The 23731-nt window shown below is 36.9% G+C and overlaps 1 protein-coding gene across 1 annotated transcript in view; it reads right to left on the bottom strand.

Moving 5' to 3' along the window:
- Nucleotides 1-23327, bottom strand: part of LOC113521465 (intraflagellar transport protein 172 homolog) — a 30490-nt gene extending 7163 nt beyond the window's left edge. The window contains exons 1-28 of the mRNA XM_031912804.2: nt 23218-23327; nt 22724-22895; nt 22242-22434; nt 21490-21676; nt 20380-20514; nt 19731-19918; nt 16097-16236; nt 15058-15134; nt 14866-14982; nt 14528-14666; nt 13945-14075; nt 13116-13204; nt 12159-12298; nt 11043-11170; nt 10579-10684; nt 9932-10153; nt 9341-9513; nt 8842-8958; nt 7506-7676; nt 7074-7142; nt 6484-6729; nt 5635-5776; nt 4789-4889; nt 3997-4103; nt 3314-3530; nt 2049-2172; nt 1451-1562; nt 540-707 (exon numbers count right to left, since the gene is read on the bottom strand). Coding sequence (XP_031768664.2) covers nt 540-707; nt 1451-1562; nt 2049-2172; nt 3314-3530; nt 3997-4103; nt 4789-4889; nt 5635-5776; nt 6484-6729; nt 7074-7142; nt 7506-7676; nt 8842-8958; nt 9341-9513; nt 9932-10153; nt 10579-10684; nt 11043-11170; nt 12159-12298; nt 13116-13204; nt 13945-14075; nt 14528-14666; nt 14866-14982; nt 15058-15134; nt 16097-16236; nt 19731-19918; nt 20380-20514; nt 21490-21676; nt 22242-22434; nt 22724-22895; nt 23218-23256 — 3950 coding nt within the window. The 5' untranslated portion in view covers nt 23257-23327. The remainder of the gene's footprint in view (nt 1-539; nt 708-1450; nt 1563-2048; nt 2173-3313; nt 3531-3996; nt 4104-4788; nt 4890-5634; nt 5777-6483; nt 6730-7073; nt 7143-7505; nt 7677-8841; nt 8959-9340; nt 9514-9931; nt 10154-10578; nt 10685-11042; nt 11171-12158; nt 12299-13115; nt 13205-13944; nt 14076-14527; nt 14667-14865; nt 14983-15057; nt 15135-16096; nt 16237-19730; nt 19919-20379; nt 20515-21489; nt 21677-22241; nt 22435-22723; nt 22896-23217) is intronic.
- Nucleotides 23328-23731: the final 404 nt, after the last annotated feature.

Raw genomic sequence — 23731 nt, 5'->3', positions numbered from 1 at the left:
AAACTGAGGTATTTTGGTAGTTTATACATTTCCTTTTAATTAGTCTTAATAGTTTATACATTTTATTAATTCAATCCAATTTTTGTAGATACAATAAAATCCATCCTCACATCCTAGAACATAAATGGTTACACATAGTGCGGTTTCAGCGGCTTTCTCTAGAGACATGGGGTTCTTCAAAAAGCCGCGTAATATTCCTGATGTTACAGGCGTTCACAGGCTACGGTAATCCCATTTACTATTAGACGGGCCATATGCTTGCTTGCCACCATAGTAAAAAAGAATATTACATTATATAATTGAATAAGACACTACAATACACCACAATGATTATAAAGTGCGTATGTGTTGTGTGCGTGCACGTATGTGTGTGCGCGTGTGTTGTTGCGTGTGAGTGTGCGTTTGTGTGTGTGTGTGTGTATGTGTGTGTGTGTGTGTGTGCGCGCGCGCGCGTGTGTGTGCGTGTGTGTGTGCGTGTGTGTGTGCGTGCGTGTGTGTGTGTGTGCGTGTGTGCGCGTGTGCAGTGTGCGCGCGCGCACCTGTCGGCGAGGAGTCGCGCGGCGCGGCGGCGCGGCGCGGCGTGCAGGTGGTCGCGCGCGAGGCGGGCGGCGCGGAGGGCGGCGCGCTCGGCGAGCCCGGCCGCGCCGCCCGCCGCGCCCGCCGCGCTTGCGCTCACCAGCAGCTCCACCGCCTCCCACCACTCGCCCCTGCGCACACCGTGACAACCGTAACAACCGTGCCAACCGTGCCAACAACACGCGACACGCAACACGTGCTAACATAATAAATACTAATCATAGGTATATTCCATTCGAAAGATGTTATGTTAAAAAGTCAGATATAAGGCACCACCCGCCACCCGCGCCGTGTTGGCCACGTGGTTAGCTAGCCAGGCATTGTAGCGGTGCGGGAGAGGGGCTGGTGGGGGCGGGCACATCTATGAAAAATGTAGCTAGGTAGGATTAGGTAAAAATGTAAAAATTAGACCCGTGCGACACCGAGACGGACCGCTAGTCATTTAAATATAAGCATTGGTTGCCCAATCTATATATCTATTACAATAGAATCTATATACAAAAGAAGGGTTGTTTAAAAGATAAAAAATCGGAAAACCGCTAAAATTCTGCTGAAAAATCGATAAACTAAAAATAGATAATTTTGTATGGGAATCGCTACTTCGAATTACTTTTAATAGATAGCATTTAAAGTGATACAAATTTTATCGGGTCATCTAATTATAAGTAAATAAAACGTTATTCCAGAAAAACAAAAAAATCTATTTAAGAAATTAATCGTATGGAATCCATGCATTAAAATCCGTTATTACAATATTTGTTCACATATATCTCTGAAATCATTCAGCAAATTTTAATGAAATTTTGTATTGTTTATTCAAATTTGTAAACTAGTTTACTTATATTTTATATGATTAGAAAACTTATCACCTTACCTATCTGCATGTTCTGCAGCGCGCTGTAGCAATGGTGGAACAGTAGGCGGGACCGGCTCTCCGCTGTCGGGTAAATATTCGCGGGATACACGTGATGCCTCCTCCCAGAGCTCTACAAATTGAAAATAACTGCTTATAATATCTGTACCAATAATTATAATTCATTTGCTGTGTATGCATGTTGCTATATATAAATGTGTGTTTAACAGAAATTATATGAACTTACTATGTTTATAGTTTCAGTTCTCAGAAAAGACAACTATAGTTATTTCATAAAATTTCCTACACAACATATAAACAACGTTAAAAAATTAACATAGCTTTAAAGATAACAAAGACAATTATTATTTAATAGAGAAAGAAAAGGAATCGATACTATAAAAAATCTTTTTTCGTTTTTTAAATAATTTCAACGTTGAAATGTATTGCAATAGGTACCGCGCATATTTAATTAGGTACATCACAGTAACACCATTTAATTATTTATCAAGATTAGTAGTAATTAAAAATAAAAATTCAATTTTAATGTACTTCATGACAATTAAAATTTTGTGTTATTATATATAAACCATTATGAATTTCGGAATAACAATCTAACCAAGATCCTTATAGTGTTGCACGACCTCCCGCGGCCTATTAGCTCGAATCATGAGCGCCTCAAACTGCGGCAAATCCCCGCGTTCTGCTGCGGCGCGCGCTCCTTCCACCAAGACCTCTTCTACCTGATAACAATCAAAGCTAATCTTTATTGTTATTACAGATATTTGTTTACGTTCTCCAATGTGATACGTTTTCAAGTAAGTGCGCATTATGGAGTATCCTTCATATCGATAGATATAATGCAATTAGGAAACAGTTCGTTAATTTATTATTTAATTAGTTTTTTTATTGAATAATAACTATCGGGAATCATTTGAAATGACTGGTCACTAAACAAAATTGGACACGAAATATTATATGTCGCTATAATAGAGAACTTGTAGTTTTTATTAATTATTTTGTAATTAAATTTAAAAAATTGGCGTATGGCTTTATTTGTTTTTTTACTGCTATAGTAATAATTTATTATAATTTTAGATAAAATCTAAGATAAAAAAGAAATAAAATCATTCGCCAATTTAGAAATTTTACTTCAAATTATCTTTAATTACAAAACAATGAACAAAAACCACGAGTCACGATTCCAGCGCCATCTAGAATTAATTGTCTAATTTTGTTTAATGACTAACCACTTTAATCATTTCATTTATTATTTGTTGTCAATTAAGAAGTTTTTTTTATACAACTTAGAATGGCAAACAAGCTGACGGCCCACCTGATGGAAAGTGGCAACCGTCGTCTATAGACGTGAGCAGTACCATGGACATAACAGTACACACACATACTATTCCGCCCATGATACCCCCCATGCGTTGCCATTCCTGAGGACTCGGATGTTATTCCTCTGTACCCTGTAAATTCACGCCATATCCCACCCTTCAAACCGAAACACAACCATGCAAACACAACTGCTTCACGGTGAAGGGAAAGGGATTGTTAGTAATGGGGTCAAATAGCCCTTTTACTAGCAATATACCCTGTCAGGTCGACCTCCACGTGACTCCCCGTGGAAACCATCGTGACTAATTCTAGTTTAATTCGTCAGGATGGGCTAACTGACTTACTTTCATCTTCATCTGTTATCCCTCACTGGTGCCCCGCCAGTGTATACCAATAGCGCAAACGGGGTTACCATACCATTATCACCCATTAAAAAAAAAAACTGCTTCACGGTAAAAACACGAATGGGACAGAGGTACCGAAGCATTCGAGTTTTGTACAAAGTATAGATCATAAGAATATAATCTCGTTCCGCGTGGTTACCATGTGTTTGGCGTGTCGCTCGGCGAGCGCGAGCGCGCGCGCGTGCTGCCCGCGCGCGGCCCACATGCGCACGGCGTCGTCGGCGGCGCCCGCCCGCACGAACGCCGCCTCCGCCTCCTCGGGCCTCTCCTCCGCCACGGCGGCCGCCTCGTGCCGCAGCACCTCGCGCTTCGTGATGCCGCCGCCCAGCTCGCTCAGCTCCGTCGCTATGTCCCACCTATAATGTCACAAAACAATAAGTCATTTTTTTGCGAACACTCGTAATTACCATCAAAATAAAGCAACTTTCTCAAAAATACTCTGTTATGTGCATGGCACTGCTCATGTCTATAGGCGACGGTTAACACTTTCCATCAGGTGGACCGTCAGCCTGTTTGCCATTCTAAGTTGTATAAAAAAAAACAGTTTTATTAAAAGTCCTTATATTATTTTATCTACAGACAGACTGATTGGCAGATGGACTGACAGACTGTCAAAATTTCAAAAATATATCGTTTCGATTTCTATTGCTCTTATTAATACCTTATTAATAATATATAATATTTTTTCTAGAATATATCCCATGTACAGATATGATTTAGTTACAATTTTATTACAATTATTAAGATTCCCATTTTCTTCTTAAACAAGACCAGAAACAAACATGTCGAAATGCATATTAAGAGCATAGTTAAACTAGTAACCTCTGTGCTTGTAATGCCCATCGTGCCCCTAACGCCGCGAGTCCCCTAGCGGCTAGCAAGCGGGCAGCCGGCGCTCCACCTAAAGCTGCAGCCCATTGCAGAGCCACCTGCATAAAGATATAAAGTACGTGATATTAAATGAAAATGAGGCTGAACAACATTTATCGAATTAGCTAGTCTGTATAATACTCGTATATATACTAATATTATGAAGAGGAAAGATTTGATTGTTTGTTTGTTTGCTTATTACGGATAAAATAAAATAAAATCTACTTAGCCGACTTTAAAAATTCATTCATCTTCAAAAAACTATCAATGAGTAATAAGGCTATAGGTACATTATTAAAAAAAAATCCCTACGGAAATTACAATAACGTAACTCAAGGTAAGAAAAAATTGTCTATTAAAGTTAATATAATATATGAATTTATCTTTCTATCTACTCGTGCGAAGCGAAGGCGGTTAAATATGAAAAAAAAAATGAAACGAATATTTATTTCGTAACAAAATTGATATAATACTAAGATCGTTGTTGTGACCTAGTAAGTGTTATCACCTGTATCAGAAGGTCACGCTTCTCCATAACCATGCAAATACAAGCATAGTACCATAAAATTAAGACATAAACTTTATCTAATATTAGTAATAAGTATATCTAAATGCATGCATGCGTGTGCGTGCGTGCGTGCGTGCGTGCGTGTGTGTGTGTTTATGTATGCATGCGTGTGAGTATATGTGTGCATGTAAAATATATATACATAATATATATAATACAATGCGTCATTTTCAGACCTGTTGTTGCACTGCGCTGGGTGCATGAGCCCGAGCGACGCGTTCTGCTCCCTCCCATTGTCCAGCGGAGCGATACATCTGGATCGCGCTCTTCCAATCATCTGACACATTATTAATTAACATAATTTAACAAAAATAAAAGTTACATGTATACGAAAAATTAATACCGCAGCAGAAGTATTATTACGCAGTACAAAATTGTTGTGCGAAAAAACGACGGCGACACTGTTTATAATATATGAAGTTTTATAACCTGTCAGTGTTTTTTTTTAATGGATGATAATGGAATGGTAACCCTCTCTGCGCTAACGGTATATGCTGGCAGGCACCAGTGAGGGACGATAGGCGAGAATGAAAAGGCAGGTCAGTTGGTCATCATAATAAATACACATGGAATTTAGCACTATAGTTTCTAGGGGGAACCGCGTGGAGTTCGACCTGACAGGGTAAAATGCTAGCCATGGTACTGGTAGTCTGCATTACTAACAATCCCTTCCCCCCACCCCTCCAACCAGTCAATGTTACGCATCTACTAATCATACTATTACTAATATACATAAAACAATTTTATAAACCCTAATAGACTTAACACCCTAATAATAAGCAAGAAATGCTTTCATAAAATCTAGTATATATTTTTTTATTTATATTGTTTATACTGCATTTAAATTTATCTTTAGCCCTTTCTTTCATCCTTTTAGTCTATTTTTTTTTTTACGCTTTTACCAAATACAATTTTAATTATTCCTTTCCAACTTAAGGTTGCCTGGAAGAGATCACTATTATATAATAAGGTCGCCCATTGCTGCCTCTTTCAATTACGTCAATAAATAATGTAAAGATTACCCGCTTGTATGTAATAGTTTTCAGCGGCACGTAAATCTCCCGAAGCATGGAGCGCTTGCGCTACGTGACGACGCGTGGCCTCCAGTAGAGAACTCCTATGTGCGGCCACCAACCGTAACATAGCTTCATACTGTGATGCATCCTAATTTACAGTCAAATTCAATTATATACATTTAAATGTCTCTAAGATTTGAAAATTATATTATGAAAGTTTGTAACTATGTTCGTCAAGTAAAGCGGTCACGCTTCAGCGGATGACAATATTTGAATTTAATTTGATACCCAGATAGAACATATATGTTCTAGATCAAAATGGTTTATTTTGGTTTATTTATGGTATTTAAGTAAACAAAATTGAGCAATGCAGTTAGTTTAGAATTACATTTTCAGTTACTTATATATAATCGCATTCCATGTGAACTGGCCCTTTAGACAAATGGAAAATTAATATATAATCGGCTGAAAATGTTTGCTAGATGACAGGATTCAATAATTTTGACCTATGTGCATAAATAACTAAAAAATCACTTCATTTTATTAATCAATAAAGTTTAAATAAATAAGTAAATACGTGTAGTAACGTATCAAGTAGATTCATCATTTTAGCCGTGGACAACTGCTGAACATAAGGGGAGTTTTGTCAGTAATTGCCACGCTTGGCAGACGAGATAGCAAGCGCAGTTAAGCTTTTAGAGATGTTTTATGAGGGATGCTGCTGCCCATCCCTCTACTATTTAGTACCCTTAGTCACGTCTTACTATGCCCACGGAAAAGCAAACGGGTAGCCTTCTATATAATGGCCAATCAAGCAGATTAGTTAGTCATTAATCTAGAGTATTTATAAAGTACCTTATACATAGAAATGGCCTCGTCCGGCTCGCCGAGCCCGATGTAGATCTGCTCGGCCCTGCGTAGATGTCCGTCGCGGCGCAACTGCTGCGCGAGCGGCATGTAGATGTCGCGCGTGTCGCGCTCGCTGAGGTGCGCGGCGGCGAGGCGCAGGCCGTCGGCGGCGCGGCCCGCCGCGTTGTACGCGCGTACGCATCGCTCCGCAAGCCCGCACGACGTCAGCACGCGCTCAGCCGTCTCCCACTCCTGGATAGTTATGAACTGTCATTACCTTACTATTTAAGTTTCGTATATCATGCTACCACTTAATTTACTACCAATCGATCGACTCGCTTAAATTTAATTCTCAAGCAAGTCAAGAATTTTCTAAATCGAATTAGTTCGGTTTCTCGATATACAAGGATACAATTAAAGAACCAATCAATTGGTGTAATTAATACGTAACATTTTTTTTATTGTAGCATTTTTATAGATATTTTATACTGAGGCAAATGCGTATTGCGTACAGACAGCACGCACTGCGAGTGCCACACATGCGCAGCGGGATATAATATTTTTAATTAAAACTGTTACAATTAAAATCTTCTTACTTGAGTTGCTATAAAATGATCACCCAACTGCTCGCAGTATTCTCGTATAGATTCCTTGTCTTCGATAACCTGTGAAAATTTATATTTCATTAATATATTAGGTCAGTTTTATTTATTGATGATTAACATATACACGATCAAGATCGCAACGTAAGAAAAGAGCTAGTGTAACCATCTGTATCACGCGAAACGGTTATCATGCCTTGAATAGAAGCTATTTACTCAATAACTTTAATATTGATAAAAAAACATGGCGTGCTACTCCAACTGTAAGGAATAATATGAATTTTCCGTTGAAATAATAAAACTCTGTGCATACAAACAAACCCAGCGTTGTCATTAATAACGTGACCACGCTCTGCTACCACTCCACCTCCTCTGATATGACAGCAGGTGGTGCAGTACCGGTGGTGGTAGTGGCGGCGGGTGTACCTGCACGATGTGCAGCGCCTTCCTGTAGTGGTGGGCGCGGAGGGCGGCGGCGAGCGCGGCGCGCGTGTCGCCCGCCTCGATGAGGTGCGGCACGGCGGCGCCCGCCTGCCGCGCGCCCACCAGCCACGCGCCCCACGCGCCCTCCAGCCGCGTCACCTCGCCCGGACACGCCTGCACCACATTACACCCGTTCATTGTCCACTGCTTAACCCCTCCAGCGTTTATGCATCATACGCTGTACCGAACAAAATTGTTGTACCGCGCGCTAATGCAACAGCATCTGTTGCATAACTTAAATTTGCAGCGTCGTTTTCATTAAATTTATGTAGGTAGTAAACCCATTTATCCGTGGAGCGAAAGAGATTGTTAGTAATGGAAAAATCCTATTAAGCTAGCAATATACCCAACCAGGTCGACCTCCTCGCGGTTCCCCCTGGAAACTATCATGGTTAATTCCTAATGAATTTATCATGATGGGTTAACGGGCATGTTTTCATTCTCATCTATCCACCCATTTTCACCCATAAAGAAAACCATTTAATTATAACCTCTAATCGAAATTTGATAATTTAAAAAATCGGTGACGCAGTGGGTGTAGCGAGCTAGCCTAAAGCCGATCGCTCCACGGGTTAACATAAACCTTCTCCATACGGGGAGTTTAGCCAGCAGTTGCCGCGTTTGGCAGGCGAGTTAGCAACCGCAGTTAGGCTTTTAGAGATGTTTTTAGAGCGTCGCTACTGCCCGTCCATTGAGCATAAGTTCCCTTAGTCACCTATTACGACACACACAGGAAAGGAAGGGATGACCCATTCTATACCGGGGCCAACACGGTGACGCACCACTATACTCACCATCAAATATACACGAGAACATACACAGAAACTCGTAAATGCCGTTATATACATAAGTAGCTCAACAAAATTCGCACCAGAATTCGATGAACATTGAAAGGGATCAAAATTAGTTGAATCTACATAATGGGATATTTATAGTCACAGTAGAGGTTTTGAAAATCTTAATATATTCATCGACTTTAATGTGGACCATACATACTGCACATATTGAACCCATACACCCTCCCTGCAATATAATTCAATCGTCATCATCACAACACATGATACTATTGATCTCAAAAGAAAACCTCGATATAGGCCACTTGCCTTTTAAATCTGGCTGGACTTAGCATATGTAATGAGTCGCCATCTGACACAGCAACCCCAAAGAGATACTGGTCAAGTTTTACATTTTATAAATTGTCCTAATAACTATTTATAAAATCAACATTGTAAAAACACTTTACTTAAAACAGATGTAGCAAAAATAATTTTAAACATACTTCTCGAGCAAGTTGTACAGCTCTAGCAAAATTGTTTCCTTTGGCGTAGTATTCTACAGCTGTTCGGTTCTCACCACTTCTTTCCGCTAACTCACCGGCCATTTCCCACCACTCTTCCTGTAACATAGTTTCTAATATTTAATGCTTTTTATTAACTCTAAACAATGATGTAATAGTAAATGTCCAACGCATACATTATATTATCAACAATTTATAGACGAAACTCTTACAACACGTTCAATTCTTGACACATACACTTGTGTGGCAAGAGTCTGTTATTTTCATACAACACAGTACAAATTTAAAAACACTTCAGGTGTCGCGCCGAGGGAGTTACGTAGTGTGGTTGACAGACTTATACTGCAAACATATGTCGACGCTGCACATATACCATACGCCTTAGGCTATGAAATAAACTACTTCTATTACTAAATTACAATACTCAATTGACTACCAGTGTTAATTTTTATGATAAACAACAGAATGGCCTACAACGTACCTGTATAAGCTGCGTCCGCACGGCGTCCATCAACTCAGAGTCCCGCAGTAGGGAGGGGTGCTGCAGCAGCAGAGCGGCCGCACGCCGCGCCCTACCGCCCTTGAGCCACACGCGCACTGCGCCTTGTACATCTCCGGACGCCGCTAACACTGCGCCAGCCTCGCCTAATCTACCTATACAAGGGGAATAGAATTATTAGTAATGTGATCTAATAAGCTTATTACTAGCAATACACTCTAATAGATCGACCTCCACGTGCCCTTGGAAATCATCGTAATTAACATTTAATGAATTCATCACGATGGGCCATTGACCTGCTTCATCCTCGCCTATCATCCCTCACTGATTCCTCGCCGGCTTAGTCCAGTGCCGCAGGCTGAAATGACATTCCATTTTCATCCATAAAAAATCATACCCTGATGCCAAGTTGACACATGATTGATAAAGGGAGGAAAATTAATTTACTTAATTATTATTACTAACGGGCACATACAAAACTATACTGTTAACTTTATCTGCCTATTTATTTAGACTTTTTCCACTATTGTAAAAATATTTAAAAAATATTGAAATAAGTAATGTGATACCTACCAGTTGACGATAAGTAATCCATATGCTGCTGTTTCAAAGTAGTAACCAATGCACGATCTACCCTCTCGGCAAGAGAGATGGCGTCTGTCCATCTATTGAATTGTTTGTACATGCTGATAGCTAGCTCAGGTCGACCAGCTTTCTTCACGTAACATTCTTCGGCAGTTGACAAATCCCCGGCAAATATTGCTAGTCTTGCACGAACTAATGGACTTTTTAAACCTAAAACCAATTAACGACACCAAGTGTCAAATCTATGGTATACTAGAGTTCTATTTTAGATTGAAATATGCACGACATGTTTTTTTATGCAACTTAGAATGACAAACAAGCTGATTTCCCACCTGATGGAAAGCGGTAACCGTCGCCTATAGACATGAGCAGTACTATTGATATAACAGAGTATACTGTTTCGCCCATGATACCGCCATGCGTTGCCATTCCTCAAGACTCAGATGTTATTCCTCTGTACCCTTTAAATTCACTACCATATCGCACTCTTCAAACCGAAACACAGCCATGCAAACACAACTGCTTCTCGATAGAAACACGAATAAGACAGATATGCCCAAGCAAACAACTTGGGCATATCTGTCACTACACTTCGTCCATTGTATTTTTATATATTTTAACCAAATATAACGTACCTGCATTAATATCGCCAGCACCTTCTTCAGTAGCTAACTCTACGGTTTTGTCAAGGTAAAACGTACGAGCTTCATCGCCTACCTCTCGATAGCACTTGGCTGCGAGCTATTATAATGAATTAATTCAAATATTAACTAACTATATTGAACAATATTTATCTAATAAAGATTGAAATCTCGGCTCACTGACTCTTTATCACTGAACCAACCCTACAGAATTCTGTAATTTTTCTATCATATCCCATATGGTAAAAAAAAATACAAGATTCGCTGAGTTGAATAGTTCCCATTCCAGAATTGTCAACCTTAGGATGCGAGCAAGTCTTCTATGTGCAAAGATATTATATGACTGAACGTAATACGTCTAAAATATAAGAATATATATTAAATAACTGTAAATATGCAAATGAATAAGAGTGGTAATATTTTTATTTCATCAGTACATGAAAAGTAATGTTACTTACTTGTATGTCATCATCAGCAAGAGCACGGTCAGCCAACTGGCGCCACAGCGGTGCCACGTCAGCGCTGCTGTCCACGCCATCCAGGTATGAAGCGCACCCCACCAAGTCGCCGCTGCGGAGGGCGTTGTCTGGAAATGACCGTCGAAAGTTTATCCAGGGTAATTACACAGACTTTACAATACATCGGAGATTAAAGATAATTGAGAGATATAAGTATTTATCTGACGGTAGAGCTGGGAACGGACATCAACACTATCTTAATCTTACTACAACACAGAAATGTGTCCGTTGGTTTTATTCGGTTTGAAGGTGAAGCCTTCAAACTTCAAACAAAATATATATGCCACAATGTAAAACTTCCTTAGACTATGGCTATTATTCGATCACTAGTTTTGAAAGGCTATATTATGTGACCTCTAAGAGGTACAACATCTCAATTCTCTGAAATAATAATGATAAGGCACCATGAGTAATATGGTACATTCTAGAATATATTCGAATCTACTGGCGGTAATCACCACATTCCATCATGTGGGAGATGGTAAGACAATCACTGGATGGTATGAAAATGCGAACAGAATAATATGACACGTCAATGAATTAATGCACCTACTCTTTTTGCTGACATACATGATCTTCATTATTACTGCAAGATTGAAAATTCGACACCTACAATATTTTTATACTGTAATACTATGGTGACAAATAAGCAAACGACCTGTCTAATGGTAAACGGGGTCACCGTAGCCTATGGACGTCTATAACACCAGGGATATCATGCGCGCGTTGCCGACCCATAATATACCTTATTACGTCGTTTTTAAAGAACCCTATGCTGTAGTCTATAAGGAAATCCTCGGCAGGAAGAACGTACCACAACCTGAGTGTTCGTGTGAGGAACCACTACAACCGCAGTATACGTGACCATTTTGATTCTAGGCTGTGAGGATGAATTCCCCGCCGATGGCAAGCGGTGCGACGGTAATTGGTGGCGGTAAGCACAATGTCGAAGAGTTCTTCAAAACACAATCCGTAAACAACAATACAGTCTCAACACCGAAAAAAACATTTATTGATAAAATATTCTCTGAAATAATAAAACAAATGAAGCCATACTGAACGCTAGTCGGTGCTCATCTAGCTGCAGGTATGGCAGCTGTCCGCCCTCAAACACCACACGGCGCGAGTCCACCTCCACCGCAACCCCACCACTACATTCCGCCATTTCCACACTTCCCGACTCCCAAGCTGAATACCTTTATTAATATATATAGACTATATGTTAATTAATTAAACTAAATAAATCTACACAATTTTATATGCTACCTAAACCCCTGCCTACTACTTTTGTCACATAAGTTCATTTTCTCCCATTCTTGTGGGAAGCTTAGAAAACCCGTAGTTAATGAAATAAATATCAGTAAAATTTTTAGCATCTAAATTAATCTACTGAGATTGTACGATGAAGGGAATAATTGTTAGTAATGGGACTTAACTCTATTTCTTTAGCGATTTCCTGGCGGTCCCCATGGAAATCATCGTGTTTAATTCCAAATAAACTCATCGCAATGGGCTAACTAACCTGCATTTTCATCTTTATCTATCGTCCCTCATTAATACACCGCCAGCGTGTAACTATTAGCACAAGCGGAGTTACCATTCAATTACCACCTATAAAAAAATACTCGCTTTACATTGTCTGACAGTCAGTCAATATAAGCATGGAACATACTCGTAATTATAATATTGAGAGCTATAGTCATATATCCAAATAAATTGATAGCTGGTACGAACAAAAGTTTAATGAGCGGTAAACATAAAAATAGGCATTGTAGAACAATCTCTTATATAATATAATACATGGTACTGTTCATATCTTTAGGCGACGGCTATTACTTTCCATCAGGTGAGCCGTCAGCTCGTTTGCCATTTTCAGTAGTATAAAAAAAATATAGATAAAGCAAGAAAATCAAATTTGTAGCAGTTGATTCGATCGTTCTTTATAGCGAAATATGGGGGAGCCCTATGTTCAACAATAAAGGTGGATTGAGTGGAAATGCTAAAATACCTTACCAAATTAATAAGTGCGTAGGTGTTTGTGCCACGACTGCGTCACTGTTCTCTATCCACTGCACGAATCCAACTCCACTTGCTATAATTTCCTAAAAAATAATTTAACAATATATCTAAGTAGCGAATGATTAAGGACAAATACACTACATACTCGGCAAGGCGATCTGAGATCGATTTCGACTTAAAAATCGATCTTTTTAATGGATATGAATTGCATTGAATCGATCTAGCGAATCGACATTTCATCAAAAATCGAGATTTTATTTTTACTGTACTGATAAAAACCATAAATTTATTTAAAATTACTTGAAATTAAATGAGTTTATTTACATTCTTAAAATTATTAACAAAGGCCATGTAGCAAAGTACTAAGTTTGACAACTGTTTAATTCCTTAAACGATGTAATTATGAAAATATTCATATCTTATAAAAAAGCTAAAAATAAAATTATGATACAATTTTATGTTATTTAAATTATTATTGCATATTAAAAATTAAATGTATGTTACATCGTTTTACATCATGTCACTTATATAACTTATATTTGGGATGATAATAAAAAATAGTAATTTATAATTAAAATATCAATTAGCTACAACAAATAATACAATAAATTTATGAATTAAAAATATGTCTACTTGAATGTAAATGTATATTTGCAATAAACAATAACATTGTAAAATAAATATAAAAATAAGTGTGGTGCGCATAGTTGTAAAAAAGCCTATTAAAAATTATAAAATATCAATTATTATGCTACCCATCTTATTTCCTATAATTTATATCCTATTTTATTTTATATTTTGGATGCCAAAAGGCGATTTTTACCTTGTCCCCGTTATGAAGACGCAAAAGCACAAGTCTACGACGCGTGTCCCTCAGCAATAACAATTGTCCGTTTTCGTTAAGTTCAAGCCAATCAATTCGAGCTTCGTGCCACCATTGTCCTAGTTGAACGCCTGGAACAGTCACAGTCATGAGAAGAAATTGTGTTATTACAGAAGTTAATCTCAAATATTGAACCAAATTAATAATTCATCATGATACACCCTACCAAAGATTACTATTATTGAACTTTACAATGCATACATAAGTTATTCAAACGGGTTGTGACATAGACACAGTCAATAAAATCGGATTTAGGCATTTCGACAGAGAATTTGTATTTTAAATATTTTAAACACTAACTACGCATTAGTAAACCAAGATTACTGTAAATCTTTTCACACAAAAATGTTACGTAATATTTGATGAATTTCCAAAAATTAAATATTTTTGTAGTTCGGATAAGATAGTTTCAGAACAACACGGTTGTAATCAGTAGCATTTTGATAAATAACAATCGATATAAACTTTTTAATCTAATGTACCTATTACAAAATGAAGATCAATTCTCAATGGTATTCTTTACCTGTAGATAGATCAACAACAGCGATGGTCTGCCTGTCGAGCAAGTAAGCGAGGTGCTTGCGGTCGCGGCCGCTCGTCGACGAGGTGCCCTCGTTGATGCGCACGCTCAACACGTGCGGGTTCACGCGCTCCGTACGAACCTACATACATACATACTACTACATATGTGTTTTAAATTAAAATATAATTAAAAAAACGGTAATAGGAATTGAAGAATAAGAATAGAATTGAGTATCACGACGTATTTAAAAAAGGCCGAGTGGGCCGTTTATTTTAGATATTAATGTCACAACATTCCTCTTGAATATTTGAGCTCAGATATTTCCAATAAATACTCACAGTGTGCAGGACTTTATTAAGCCCATATTCAACGACACTCAATTCTCCAGCACGATGAATTAAGCATGCGCCTCCCACAGCCGCGTATATACGTTCACCGCTACCCGTCCATTGAATCTACACAATAACATACTGTTGATTAATATTGTATTTACTGCTAAAAATTTCATTCTATTAATTTTGTATTGTTACCTCGCTAGTTAGGCCACGAGCAATGTCGCAAAGAATTAGTGAGCTGCTAGTTCGGCATACTGCATACCAGTCATTACCTAAAAGAAATATGTATCACTTCATTTAAAAGATATCTAAATTTCTTAGTGCAATAATATTGGTCAGGTCGGCCTCCATGCAGTTGCTCCCAGAAACAGACGTAGTTAATTTTTGATATATTCATCATAATAGTAGTAGGTCGTCTGACCTGATTTTTTCCTTATCTTTATTGATTCATCATCATCATCATGTCAACCGTTAACTGTCCATTAGTGAGCATAGGGCCTCCCCCGGTTTGTCAGTAGTTGCCACGCATGGTATTTGAGTTAGCAACTGCAATTAGGCTTTGGTGATGTTTTAAAAGGGACGCTGCCATCCCGCGATCATTAAGTTTCCTTAGTCGCTTCTTACGACACCCACGGAAAAGGAAGAGTTGGGCGTTCTATGTCGGGACAGTATGTACTTATCAGCTTTATTGATTGCGCAGGTGGAATTAATACACCATTATTATTCATTTAAAAAGAGTGTACATGTCAAGGGAAAGGGGTTTGTTAGTAACGGGAACTGCATTCATGCAGTCTGCTTATAAATCATCGTTATTAATTCTTGTGGAATACATCACGATGAGCTAACCTAACTAACTAGCCATGGGAAGGGATTCTTAGTAATGGGGAAGTTAGACCCCATTGCTATCAATATACCCTATCAGGTCAACCTCCACGCGGTTCCCCATGGAAACTATCGTGACTAATTTATCGTTGAATTCGTCACGATGGGCTAACTGACCTGCTTTCATCCTCACCTATCATCCCTCACTGGTGCTCCGCCAGCGTATACCGCAGACGGGGTTACCATTCCATTATCATTCATTAAAAAAAAACTAACTAGCCGCGGTGGCATCCAGGAGAACCCGATAGGATATATTGCTAGCAATGGAGCCGTTAAACAAACTTTATTACTAACAATATATTTGCCCCCGCAAAGGTGTGATTAGCATTCCAAAGCGTTTACACGTGCTCACCTATGAAGCGCACGTTGTATATGTCTGGCGCTTGGTTGGAGGTAACGGTGAGCGGGGGCGCGTCGGCCGCCAGCCGCCGCAACACGAGCTGGCGCGCGCTCACGTGCTGCACCTCCACGCTGTCGCGCCATACCCACCGTCTGTGCACACACGCCCACACATGTCCACGCACGTCCACCACCATCACTTCATTTAATTAATTGAAGTCTATCTAATGAAGTGAATATAGTAATATAGTGTAGTATAGTGTAGTAGTAATATAGTGTAATCTAATGAAGTCATGTTATAACAGCTACTTATCTTCGATTGAACACTCACTTAGGACTAATGTAAAATCTTTTTGGCAATACGTAAAAAGTAGAAAAACTGTTAATTTTATGCCAGTATCAATGAAATTCAGAAGCCTTATTTCTTCAAATGGTCAAGAGGCATGTGAACTTTTTGCTCAATATTTTGGGTCAGTTTATGAAACCTCTTCTTCTAATCTTATGTGCAATGACAGCGACAATATATATCATAATTATTCAATCTATCATATATTGTTGTCTGAAAACGATATTTTTAAGAAAATTAAGAAACTAGACTCACGTAAAGGTGCAGGACCGGATACTATTCCACCATCATTCATAATTGCTTGTGGTAAGGAGTTAAGTGTCCCGTTATGTATATTTTTTAATAAATCATTGGATTCTGGTGTTTTTCCTTCATACTGGAAAATGGCTTATGTTGTGCCTATTCATAAGTCAGGTGACCGTTCTCAGTGTGAGAACTATAGACCAATCAGCATTTTGTCTCATTTTGCAAAAATATTTGAAAGTATTATTTACGATTTCATTTATAATCACGTCAAACCAATCTTATCAACTAAACAGCATGGATTCATAAGTAATAAATCAACTACAAGTAATTTGTTGGAATATAAGGATTATTTATGCAGATCGTTCGCTAAAAGATTACAAGTGGACTCTATATACACAGATTTCTCTAAGGCATTTGACAAAGTCAGTCATTTGATTCTTTATCATAAGTTGGCACAGTATGGCATTCATGGGAATCTTTTAAGGTGGATTAAATCTTATTTGGCTAATAGAAGTCAATTAGTGGCATTGGCAGGATATCTGTCTTCATCCGTTGTTGCCTCTTCAGGTATTCCACAAGGATCACATTTAGGCCCATTACTATTTAATATTTTCATTAATGACCTTGCTGAAAGTTTAACGTGCCCTACCCTGTTATATGCAGACGATCTTAAGATTTTTTGTACGGTGAAGGATGAAAGTGATAGTCAATTGCTTCAAGACAACATCAATATTATTACTGATTGGTGTAATCGCAACAATATGTTTTTAAATGTGAAAAAATGTTTTATTGTATCTTTTACACGTAACGCTCGTAAAATTGTATATGATTACAAAATAAATGAAGAAATATTGCAGCGCAAGCGATCTGTGAATGATCTTGGTATAACTTTTGACGAAAAATTAACATTTCACGAACATTATGACGCTGTAGTTAACAGGAGTAACAAATTATTAGGTTTTATCACTCGATGTACTAAACAATTTAAGAATTATCAGAGTTTAAAATATTTATACTTTGCACTTGTCAGAAGTATTTTAGAGTACAATAGCGTTGTCTGGTCTCCGTTCTATAAAATCCATAATGATCGCATTGAACATGTCCAAAAAAAGTGTCTAAAAATACTTTCATTTAAGTCAAATAAACTCCGTATATTAAAGTCTTATGAAGATAAACTTAGGTATTTCGGTATCACATCTTTGGAAACACGTCGCTGGTGCAGTGACCTAATTTGCTTATTTAAAATAGTCAATAACATAATTGAATCACCTCCTCTTCTTTCAGCCATACGCCTTAATACAAGATTTAAGTCACGAAATCCTAGTCATAAATTGTTTGCTCTTCAGGTTCACAGAACCAATACTTCTTATTATAATCCACTTGTCAGAATGTGCCGACAATATAATGATCTTATGCTCAACCACAAATTCATTGATATATTCGACATGAAGCTGTCATCATTCAGGAGGTGCGTGAGCCGTTTGGAATGAACTTGCACGTTTACTGGTATTTAGTGATGTGGTTCATGTTAAGGCCATCCTAAGGCTGGGCTGTTTTTCTTGTGTGATGATAGTTTTATGATTTCAATTTCTTTTAATGTAAATTATGATATATGTATATAATGTTTACTAATTATTATGTTTTCCACGTGTCGAAATTGAAATGTTATGTTTAAATGTTAATCATGTTGTGTACACATGTTTTTGAATTATAACCTAGCATTAACACCATAATTATCTATATATAAACCTAACAAAAGGTTATAATTTGTTATGTGTGCCTTATTAAAATAAATAAATAAATAAATAAATAAATAAATAAATTTATTTATTCATTAGTACAAATATGTGTACATGACGGACTTAATGCTAAAAGCATTCTCTCCCAGTCAACCATAGGGAAGTGTCAGAATACTCGAATGCGCTACTACTAATTATTGATATACATACATACTAAAATAACATATATAAACGAATTTGGGAATAATATAAAGCAAATTACTGCTCGGATAAAGATAAAAAGTGAGCGTGAACGCTTTTTTTGAAAGACAATTTAGTCAGTAGTCTCTTAATGGCATCAGGAAGCGCGTTCCAGGGTTAATGTGCACTTTTATAACTTACCGTAACACGGCATGATAATGAACATACCTTATGAGAGAACTAAACATATGCGTATAGTGACGCTATTAATTTTCTGCAACAATATTATGGATCTCCGCGAATAACACTTGTAGCGAAATAAGAAGCGTTACCATAGAATTGCTTAGATTTTGGTACCCCATTACTCGTATACATATATGTTATAGTGATCATATAATCTTACAATACCGTGACATGTTATGTATTTTATAAATTAATATTTATTGTTTATCTATAACAAATAGAGATCAATAGGTACCTACAGATATAAAAAAAAATAACTAAGAATGGTTGCTAACTAACATTAAACCGTTAAAAATCCTAAATGGTCATCGGAAATGAAAAATGATAAGAGAAATCTAAAGGTGATAATCAAATACTTGTTCAATTCAATACTTCAGTTTGTTAACTAAACCCGAACTATGTTTAGTTCGTCGACTTTAATTTTTTTTCACAGTATTACATTGTCGTCCTATTTTTTTATTTATTTAGGTTCACCAACAATTGTTTCCACAAGATAGTGTAAATATTTATACAAATATGGAGCTTAGAACTAAGTGTAACAATTTTTTATAGGCAAACACAGCATATATTGATACATTTATAACAAATAGTACGAAGAAAACAAATATATACAGATTACAACTATTATTAAATGCTTAACCTTATTGCTTATTTAAATTGATTGCTGTCAATTTTCATATCTTTAGTAACATTCGCAAAATTAAGACAAACCTATTGATGCAAGGGTCGTTAAAATCCGTCCACGCGTTTGCTTTCTAAAATGCCTCAAAGGAATTTATATTTATACATACAAAGCCTGATAATCCCTTCTCTACGTCATTCAGTCAAGTGAACATAGAAAACATTAAATACCAGTCAATAAATATGAAACTTTAAAGAATTATCTGTATAACCTGAGAACAGCTTCAAGGAGTATAACGGCGCCGGTCTGCGAGGCGACCGCCAACTTGGTACCATCAGCGCTCCAGGCGAGGGCACGCGTCGCATACATGTTCGGTATAACTAGCGGCGACAGTTCCACACCACCAGACTCCTTCACTTCACCTATCAGACACCCGTCGAATACCCCGAATGCTATTGTCTATAAACAATAACGCAAGTAATTATGTGTAATAATTATTAGTAAGCATAATAATTTCTTTTTAACTATACAGTAACCTGCTTCGCCTGTGTAAACCAAATATTTACCATACCTATTGGAACGTTGGAAAGTCTCTTCTTAGGACCTACATGATTACAAGTTTATATCTTTGGTTTGTCTACATTAACGTATTTAAGATTATTTACCTTAAAATAATTAAGTCATACATATATACATATAGGCGCATATATATCTCTTAAACATGTTTTTGTCCATAACTGAAAATTCCGCTCCAATTCCGGAGTACACCCCAAACAATTTTGAGCTAGGCACGGTTTACCAGGCTTTTAAATACATCTAAGATTGTCTGTCAGTCAGCCAACAAGTATTATTTACTTGAGCGAAACCAATACATTGACTAACAATATTTTCGTAACAGAATTTTTAAAAATTAAACTGACCTGCCCTGAAGGACTCGGCGCGGCAGCAATAATATCACGTCGATCTGGCGGTAGTTGAGGCTCTAGGCTGCGCAGTAGAGCACCACGCTGCGCCTCGTATACCGTCACCCGGCCGTCACAAGAGCCCACTATCAACTGAAGTAATGATGAAGTCAATCATAAATTTCAATATACACTTTTTCTGTTCTTATTTTATTGCACTTTTTTTTATTCTAGTCTGTATCCCTGTCAACGTTTTATAAATATCTATTAAAAAAGGCTACGAGTCATACCATACCATAGTCATAGTCATACCTTCATAATTAATGAAATACGAAATTGTAAATTTAGTTTAAAAACAATCACCACACTACACCAGAAACATTCATTAATTAAAAAAATTATGATAGTTGTCATTTGCTAAAACTGTGAGGACTAGAATGTAGCTTCTAAGTACATAAACCCATGAATAATAAAATCTCGAGGTAGTATTATTTATGGGTTTAACGTATAAGCTATATGATAACCTCAGTGGTAAAATCACGAACTTTGCTAACTAGGTAACAACATACTTCATTACTACATAGTATAAAACAAAGTTGCTTCCGTCTGTCTGTCCCTATGTATGCTTAGATATTTAAAACTTACAACGGATTTTAGTGCGTTTCTTTTACTAGATTCAATAGAAAGGTTTATATATATATATATATATATATATATATATATATATATATATATATATATATATATATATATATATATATATATATATATATATATATATATATAATACATGCATAATATAGTAAAGAAACACAGATTATTTTAGAAGTATATAATGTGATGTGATGTAATGTGTACCCGTGCAAAGCCGGAGCGGGTTGCTAGTATATATTAAATTGATCTAAGAAACCCAACAGCTTCGCGAATCGTTCTTGAAATTCTCTATGAAAAATTTCCTTCTAGACAAGTGCGAATCTAACAACGAAAGCGCAAAGAAAGAATGAGTCTTTAGTGCCCTTCTAGCTTGTTGAGCATTGTTTTCTAATAATACCGCAGAAAACTAAAATCCTAATCTACAAATTAGGTACACTAACACTCATTATTCAGTAAAAAGTATAATGAACTCACATACGGTGGCAATAGTATTAAAGCGGTGGGGGGCAATGCGTAGCGCAGAAGTAATCTACCGTTGAGGTACAATGTACCATCAACGTGTCCAGAAGCTAAGGTGCCTTCTCCGCTCTTGGCCAGAGACACGCAACATGTCCCGACCGTCCATAAACTAGAGCTCTTATTGCTTTTACAATCCAAGGATCTAACAAACAGACAATATGATTTTATGTAAATTCAATATATATATATATATATATAGCGACACAGTACACTTTGTTGTCCTTGGTCCTGTTTATGACTATAGGCGATAGTTACCACTTTCCAGCAGCTGGACCGTCAGCTTGTTTATCATTCTAAGTAGCATTAAAAAATATTTGCTAAAATTTCTTTCAGAAACATATGCTATGTGCAGTACCACCTATTTTATTACAATAATTTAATTTATCCAAAAACAAAATATTATCAGTTCAAAACATTTCATAATTAGAAGCATAGTAAAATAAGAAATATTAATAAGATACACTGGTATCTTATTTTTATCTTATTCTTCAGAGAAGAGAAGGACAAGTACTGACTTGTCCTTCTCTTCTCTGAATCCATGTTTACAACGTGTGTTATCCGCTATTTTACTTGAAATATACAGGTACATATAAGGAAAAAAGTGTATTACAATAGCGATTGTTTCATTTTTATCAGGTAGGTCATCAACTTGTTTACTATTTGAAATTGTATAATAAAATAAAAGAATTATCAGTTGTAAACTAAACCTTATCTTGCCATCTGTAGTGGCAGTGAAGAATCCGTTATCAGCAGACAGTAGCTGCGTTGGTGCCCCAGTCAAAGGGAACTTATTGCAAATCACTTTCTTGCCGGACCAATCTGCGCCCACACGATACACAAACACCATATTGTCGCTTTGAGCTATACCCAGCAGCTCAGAGTTTTCGCTAAATGATATACCTGAAATGTATTTTGGACTCTTTCATTCCGCGCACATTATTGCATTATAAGAGAAAAATACTCAAAACAAAATCCTTTTTACATGCCGCCTTAAGCCAGAGTAGTGGTAATATCTTACTGAAAAGGATATTATTATCTGATCATTGCTTTTAATTTGCTCTAACTAATACATGGAAAAATCGGTCACACGTAACACATTTTAGATCAAACGACACGTTTCGTTTTCGTATGACCAATCGTGTGAGCATACCACCACCAACGTCTTTGTCAAAAAAGAATAATATTTTACATGTTATAACATAAGACTTTTTCCCTGCCGCTGGATCTGCTGGTTTAGTGCTGAATTTGTCACGCCGCACACCCTCCCGGTCGTACAGTAACACCACTCGTTCACATGTCGCCACCGCAAGCTTCACGTTATTTGGAGACCAACTTAAATCCGCAATAGGACTCTCGTATTCCTGTTTAATTAAACACATATTTACGGATGCACATGGCGCTGTTCATTACTGTGAGCGAAAGTTACCATTTTCAATCCAGTAAGCCGTCAACTTATATTACAAAGTGGAAATGTCCAAAGTGTTACGTTAACATACACTAGATAACAACCCTGATACCAACTTTAGAACATATTTTTAACATAAATCCAAGTAGATATATTGACCTTTTCTTAAATTTACTCACAATATAGTCTATCCAAATAATCCAAGTGAAAAAGTATGCTCTTAATAAATACCATACACACTAAAGTAGCTCTTTATTAATATAGGTATATTTAATTACCTGCGCTTCTAAAAATGTTTTTGAATATTTGAATCGCATATTGAATTTATTAAAATCACAAAAATAATCGATCAAATTATTTATTTGCCATATGTTATGATTATTGTTTCCTAGCAACTCATATAACTTGTACAAATAAATAAATCAAATTTGCCGCTAATTTTTTGCCCTTTCTTCCATTTCCTGCATAGCCTTGTCTATGGTCTATGGTTAATAATCTATATTTCTCTTTATTGTAAATTTATAGACAATGTAAAGAAATCAGACTTATTCAGCCATATTATCTGATAATATTTCATTTATTCAAACTACGGTGGCCAAGATTTTATAATGAGCCTGCCAAAGAAATACAATTTAATTTTCAGTAGTCATAAACTAAATAAAGTAATAAATACTAATTAATACACTAAGCTCGATTTTGACGCGTCATTTCTTTAAACATATCTCTTAATTTAAGATTTTAATTTAGTAGTTTCCCAAAATTATTGTTTTATAGACCATCATAAACTAAATT

The sequence above is a fragment of the Galleria mellonella genome, unplaced genomic scaffold, assembly GCF_026898425.1.
Source record: "Galleria mellonella isolate WM207_F2 unplaced genomic scaffold, CSIRO_AGI_GalMel_v1 utg55, whole genome shotgun sequence".
NCBI lineage: Eukaryota > Metazoa > Arthropoda > Insecta > Lepidoptera > Pyralidae > Galleria > Galleria mellonella.
The sequence above is the reverse complement of the archived record's forward strand: the minus strand, read 5'-3'. Positions and strand labels throughout refer to the sequence as shown.